Source organism: Penicillium arizonense (assembly GCF_001773325.1).
Source record: "Penicillium arizonense strain CBS 141311 chromosome Unknown PENARI_contig172, whole genome shotgun sequence".
Classification (NCBI taxonomy): Eukaryota; Fungi; Ascomycota; class Eurotiomycetes; order Eurotiales; family Aspergillaceae; genus Penicillium; species Penicillium arizonense.
In genome coordinates this window covers 43-5,978 of record NW_019173449.1, presented here as the reverse complement: position 1 = coordinate 5,978, position 5,936 = coordinate 43, and the positions used below count along the sequence as shown (strand labels likewise).

The 5,936-nt window shown below is 48.1% G+C and overlaps 4 protein-coding genes across 4 annotated transcripts; 2 read left to right on the top strand and 2 right to left on the bottom strand.

The window, feature by feature from the left end:
• Positions 1-38: 38 nt before the first annotated feature.
• PENARI_c172G08350 (NAD(P)-dependent oxidoreductase) lies at positions 39-557 on the bottom strand (the record flags this gene model as incomplete). The annotated part of the gene is made up of 1 exon (XM_022638081.1): positions 39-557. A coding segment is annotated over one exon (519 nt), but the record flags the coding sequence as incomplete, so codon positions are not given.
• A 1,571-nt stretch (positions 558-2,128) lies between these two features.
• Positions 2,129-2,954, top strand: PENARI_c172G06524 (uncharacterized protein; the record flags this gene model as incomplete). The annotated part of the gene is made up of 2 exons (XM_022638079.1): positions 2,129-2,290; positions 2,388-2,954. The coding sequence occupies 2 exons, from the start codon at positions 2,129-2,131 to the stop codon at positions 2,952-2,954; spliced, it is 729 nt and encodes a 242-aa protein (XP_022482063.1).
• Positions 2,955-4,035: 1,081 nt separating this feature from the next.
• PENARI_c172G06730 (uncharacterized protein) lies at positions 4,036-4,672 on the bottom strand (the record flags this gene model as incomplete). The annotated part of the gene is made up of 3 exons (XM_022638080.1): positions 4,036-4,216; positions 4,270-4,287; positions 4,344-4,672. The coding sequence occupies 3 exons, from the start codon at positions 4,670-4,672 to the stop codon at positions 4,036-4,038; spliced, it is 528 nt and encodes a 175-aa protein (XP_022482064.1).
• A 605-nt stretch (positions 4,673-5,277) lies between these two features.
• On the top strand, positions 5,278-5,670 carry PENARI_c172G04768 (uncharacterized protein; the record flags this gene model as incomplete). Its single annotated transcript, XM_022638078.1, has 1 exon — positions 5,278-5,670. A coding segment is annotated over one exon (393 nt), but the record flags the coding sequence as incomplete, so codon positions are not given.
• Between the last annotated feature and the right edge of the window lie 266 nt (positions 5,671-5,936).

The following is a 5,936-nucleotide window of genomic DNA, read 5'->3' as shown; positions in this document are numbered from 1 at the left end:
GCAGTTGCATGCAGGAAGCCCGAGAAGAGACCATACATGCCGCTAAGTAGAGCCAGGTCATGCAGGGATGCAGCGCCCGCATCCTCACTGACAAAGACACACTTAGCTAGCATCAACATATCAGGCTCGCTGGCCTTGAATGCTTGTTGTGACCCGCTGTACAGAACCAGAGCATGAGGTGAACCAATCATGGAAGGAGTAGCCATGATTCCGCCATGGACGTATCGAGCACCGTGACCAACGATCAGGTCTGACATCTTGCGAGCTTGGTCAGGTGTTCCATTTGTTAGGTTGACGATTGTCTTGCCTTGTAGTTGGTCAAGAGCGCCGGCGAGGGTTGTTTGGACAGCGGCGTTGTCGAGGAGGCAGATAATGATCAGGTCACTTGCATTGATACCGTCCACCGCTGTTTGGGCAATATTTGCGCCCTTGTCGAGCAAAGGGCTTGCTTTTTCTGGAGATCGATTCCATACAGCGACTTTGTATTTCTTTTCGAGGAACCGAGCGGCCAGGGCCGTTCCCATGGCCCCAAGACCAAGTATGCTAACAGATGACATTCTAATAAGACTTTCAGAGGGAAGGCTGACTTTGCTGCTGAATGCGCTCAGGGAAACCCGACTGGATTTATATGTGAGGTCCGTTCTATGTGGTTCCATGTTGGTACCTGTATGCTTGGCAGCCAAGACTTGCTTTGAAATCACTGCGGATATATCTCGTATTTTACAAATCAGCAGAAGAATGCCAAGTACATTGACTCATTTCTTGATATTCCCAATATAAGGCAATTCAGCTACAGAAGTTAGAAGTACAGGCAACGTAATCCACGGCCGAGCGAGTCACACGGTCGAGCCGGTCACCCTAGGCTACTAATTATTGATGAACGACCTAAGGTCGTGAAAAGCCTGAGGAATAAATAAATTAAACTATAGACTATTGTATCCCCTTACCAGTATCGTGAAAAGGAGCTGGTATTAGTACGGGTAGGTATAAACCTTGTTATTTTCCTGTATCATGTGATTAGGGTTTGAAAGAGCATTTCCATCTTTCCGACTTGGAAGGCGAAGTCAGGCGCTGCTGTACGTGCCAACAGTTGATACCCAGCTTTCCAGATTCAAGCTGGTGCACATCTTATAGCGATGCATACGTATGTATAGGTTCCGAGCGAAAAATATTAGCAAAGTGGATAATAAGAGTCCCGAGCAGGGTGGTTAAGAAACGAAGTATATCGAAAGACCACTAAGAGTTCCTGCAAATAAGCCTTTTAGAGGGAGGATCTGCTGCGTCGCAACTTGAAAGTGGTAAGTCTGAACTCTTCAACCAACAGCTGAAATTGACTGTCACTTCCGCACTTGATGGGCTGGATCCCTTTCATGGACACACGTACTTCAAATAAAGCATAACAGTGAAATGGGACGCGGGGCACGCAAACTGAGCAATTATGCTTATAATAGCATTTCAAAATACACATACTTATTAGGACTCGGCCTATACCGGATAAAGAACTTCTGTTTCGTCCTGATTCCGAGTCCTATTCCAAAAAGCACGGACCTGAGATGTATAAATTGTAGTAATTTCTCTAGGCTTTAATGACAGACTTCGCAGCGAGGTTCCGGATCGCTCGTTACACCATGGAAAGTGGTCTAGTGATCACACTATTTGGACGACACATCGCTAAAGCGTTGTCGCGGCACGATCGTACTCTCGGTTCCTGCTGACCCTGTTGTTTGAATTCAATATATCCAGTAAAGGAAACGGTAGTCTCATGCCAGATATTACTGATATTATATGAGGCTGATTGGGACTTTTTATGCTGTGAAAACGTAGTGTGCATACACATGCATTTTTGTGCGGGCTGATTGCTCGCATCCCCGACAGTACAATCGAAGGGCATACATTTAGTGCGTTTGCGGTAACGCTCCACGGAGTCCAGCATATAAAACAGTCCTCAATCTTTTGAGTTCCAGGTTCTCGTCCCGACACGCTGCTTGGTAGGGGCCCTATTCTGTTTCAGATCTCAGACTTAGGCTTTTTCCTTTTCCTATAAAATGCCAGGTCACTGCTGATACCTTTCTTAACCTTCCTGCACGTTGTTACTCCACCGCTCAGTTTGGGGAAGAAAAGATCACACATGGCAAAGAATCCCAAGCCTCCTCAGGGTGACGCAGATATCATGTCTGACGGAGTACAGCGGCATGTTGCACCGCCGTCTTATTCCCTTCGTTCTACTGGCTCGATATCCAAGGATGGAGGAAATTCTCACAAACCGGTGACTAGATCACACACAATTTTGGTACGCCAATGCTCGCCTTTTTGCTCGTACTTTGTTATGGCTAGAACTGCCGTAATGGTACCCGTTTCATTTGAATGCACTTTACTTACTATACCAGACGTCCTCCGTTACGAAGAAGCCCAAGAGGAAAAATGACAAAGCGGCGCATACAAAGTGTCTCCGGGTGATGAGCAATATTGAACAGGAGTTTCAAGAAGTGCTTGAGGAGAGAGATGGAGAGAACCTCAATCTTTCTCAGTTGCTGGACAAGCTCAAAGCCGAGAAAGCGCAAAGGAGTTCGGAATTGCAAATCGCAGTCACGGCAAGGAATACTGCCTTAGCCGAGCACCAGAGGCTTCAGCGGGAGATTTGCCAATTGCAGCAGCAGCTGGAATCCACAAACACCGCGCTGCAAGATCAGGTCCCGTGGAATGATATACAGCTAGTGTTGGATCAGGCGCACACAGAGCTGGTATCCGCGACCACTCGATTCTGGAGCGCAATCGACACCCTCCAGAACAGACGACTGGCATCCTATTTGCCAGGCTCCGGAATGATCCAGGCAGGATGGCCCGATCAGGGTGGCGCAGGTACGCTTGGCCACGATATGCTCCCCAGCATCTCCCAATCGAACAATGACAACGTCCAACTTGGTACTCAACATGAACTACCTACGACCAACTGAGATGAACCTTTGTCTGACAATTAGGGTGCGTTGGTATGAGTAGGTCAATGTCCTGCAGAAGACGGCCTTTGCAATGTAGTCGACGAGCAGATACTTCTTGAAGAACCATTTTCCTACCTTCTGATTATATATGCCACGTGCCAAACCGTGACTGTTGTAAATTCTGTTAATCAACCTCAAGGGGAGGGCTGCGTGCTTTTGTAACTTGAGCACGCGCAAGCACCGGTGCCTCGATACAGTATTCAGCATCACACCGCTCAAGGCCGAGACGCTCAGATACGCTTTAGATGAGAGAAAGGACCTAGTCTCGCTGGCCTGCGGATTTGTTACTCACGTGGTCTCCTCATGTCGTAAGGAAACGGATTCTAATTGAACGATCCGAATATTGCTAATATCTTGGCTCTCATTTCGCGGAGAAGCCCACGCTTCTATTGCGCATTATAGTCATTATTTCCTCTCGGCATTCAGCCGAAGCTTGCCGTAGTATCCTGGTTCAGTTCAATCACAAATAGCAATTGCTCGTTGAGTGGGACATCGCAAGTCGATAGATGTGGCACGTTGAACCACTGCGCGAGTATCAACCGCGAATGGCGGCACCTCAATAGCCGCAACCAATCTTTGATCATTTGTTACATGCTGCATGATCCTTGAGCACTAACTACCATAGTCTTATCTTTCATGGGCTTTTCCTCACTTATACAGACCAAGTAAAAGCTTAGTGGGCCAGGCAATACAAATCAGCTGCAATGATGGAACTAATCAGACGTTCAATCTACTCGGTAAGATGTAGTGGCTCGCGACTATAGCCCGTCGGTTCAGGAGAGCCATCTCGGCACAGTTCATATACCAGTCATATTTTCCGTCTGCACAGCTAAGGGAAGCATAGGTGAGATACGAAGACCCAAGGCAACGACAAACGATACATCACTCGCCATGGCATCAGCTTGGCATTGAGTCAATCGAGCCTTGTTCAGTGACGTCCAATCCAGCCTCGATGATGAGGATGTTCATATTCTGTCGGTTGAGCTGGTGGTCATACTTCAAGACATAATTTACCCTAGTAAATCAAGCTTGAATCGCATCACTTCTGCCGACGCAGGGATCGCCCGATCTTCTGGCCCTCTATAGCTTTGTTTGAACCCTGCCTGGTTCCCTTCTGGATCTCACTTTCGACGATCGCCAATCGACCATAAATGTCGGCCAGATCGTTGCGAATGGTTTCATTCCAGGTGGCTTGGTCATGCGATGAGCGCTCAATAGACCTGCGGAGACGGTTAGCGCTTTACATTGTCACTCAAGATGGACCAGAACTGACCGCATCCGGTTATCTAGTCTGGATGTTGTTAGCAAGCTCATCGTAAATTATGTCCTTGACAGGATTGTACTTACTCCGTCAGACATTTAAGAGCAACCGAATTGCTGTCTCCGGAAAGCTGAGTCTCCCCGCGCGTTTCCAAGTCGGTTACGTGTCCAAACACAGTCTTCCGCTGTCGTGCAGCTTCTTGCTCGGTCTCGTCAGCTGAGGTGCTATTGTCCTGGTCGCCAGAGTCGTGTTCCTCCTGAAAAGTTGACTCGTCCTCTGTGGTATCGCCTGTAGCGGACCTGGATGGACTACCAGTATCTTCAGACTCAGAGGACGACAAGGACAATGCACGTTGCAATCGGCTTCGAAAGTTTTGTCGTCGAGGAGTGTGCGAGACTTTTCGAATTCCGCCCATACTTGCGTCTGAGATACGCAGGGGTGACGAGTGGTCTTAGTTCTGATTTCCTGTGATAGGAGGAGGCGCTCCGGCTTTATAGCATGTTGTATTCCGGGACCAGATTTGAGTGTTTACTTGCTCGTAATTGAGGAGGGGATCGCAAGCGCACGCATTTTTCACTCCTACCGTAGATATCTATTTCAAATACTGCACATTTTGAACAATGTCTCACTAAGAGGCGGGTCAGACAATATATTTCAACGAATTGGTGAAACAATGGGGAATTGTCAACAAGAACGGGCTCTTGTGGCCGCGTTCAACGTTGTTGATTCTCAACGAAGCAGAGTGCATCAAAAGTTGAGGCATTGTTGATTCTCAACGAAACGTAGTGCATCAATGAGGGCCTTTTGGTCTTCAGAACTTTGAAGTGGTGCGAGTAGTGAGAGTCTGATACCGGCTCACCAGGCTAGGCCAAAGCTCATAACACACAGTAGTCGGCTTTTACCTGCCACACACACCACACTATAACCTTTTAAACTCAACAACCTTACGCCTTCCAGATCACTTTCTGCTGTTTTGTTCACCCGTTTTCGGCTACTTTCGCAACTTGCCCGAGCATCACCATGTCCCAACGTAGCGCACACGGCTGGCCAGAATGGGAGGAGAAAAATCTTCTCCCTTGGTTGGATGCCCATCGGGAGCTGTCGTGGAAAGCTCTCTCCGACGCATACTATGAAGAATATCAGGTGCATCGAAGCGTTGAATCTTTACGAGGGAAAAAGTACCATATTCTGCGAAAGCAGAGTCGCACTGGCGCCAAATCTTCCCAGAATCGAGGCAAACCAAAGCGAGCAAGCGCTGTGCGACGCTCTGTGGTTGATAGCGCTTCACAGTCGGGTCTTCCAGCGAAGACCCCTGCCCAAAGGAACATCGACAAATGTTTTCAAACAATTCTAGCGGCCGACCCTAACCAGCCTGACGACAGCAAAAACCCAACTCAAACGAACCCTATTTCAGGTACGAAACACTTAATCTTCTCATATTACATGCTGACCCTTTGTCACAGAATACGTGACGCCAGCACCGCTTCCGTACCGGCCTAAAAGAACACGGTCATCCTGGAGGTGGGACTATGTGCATCGTGTCTGTGCCGCCAGGAAGCTGAGATACCGGCGAACAGAGCATGCACTTTAGCAGCATTTCATCGGCTGGAGCGCTACATTGCGATGTCGAAGGAACAGTGGCCAACTATCTTGATAAACTAGTCCTGGTACATGTTACT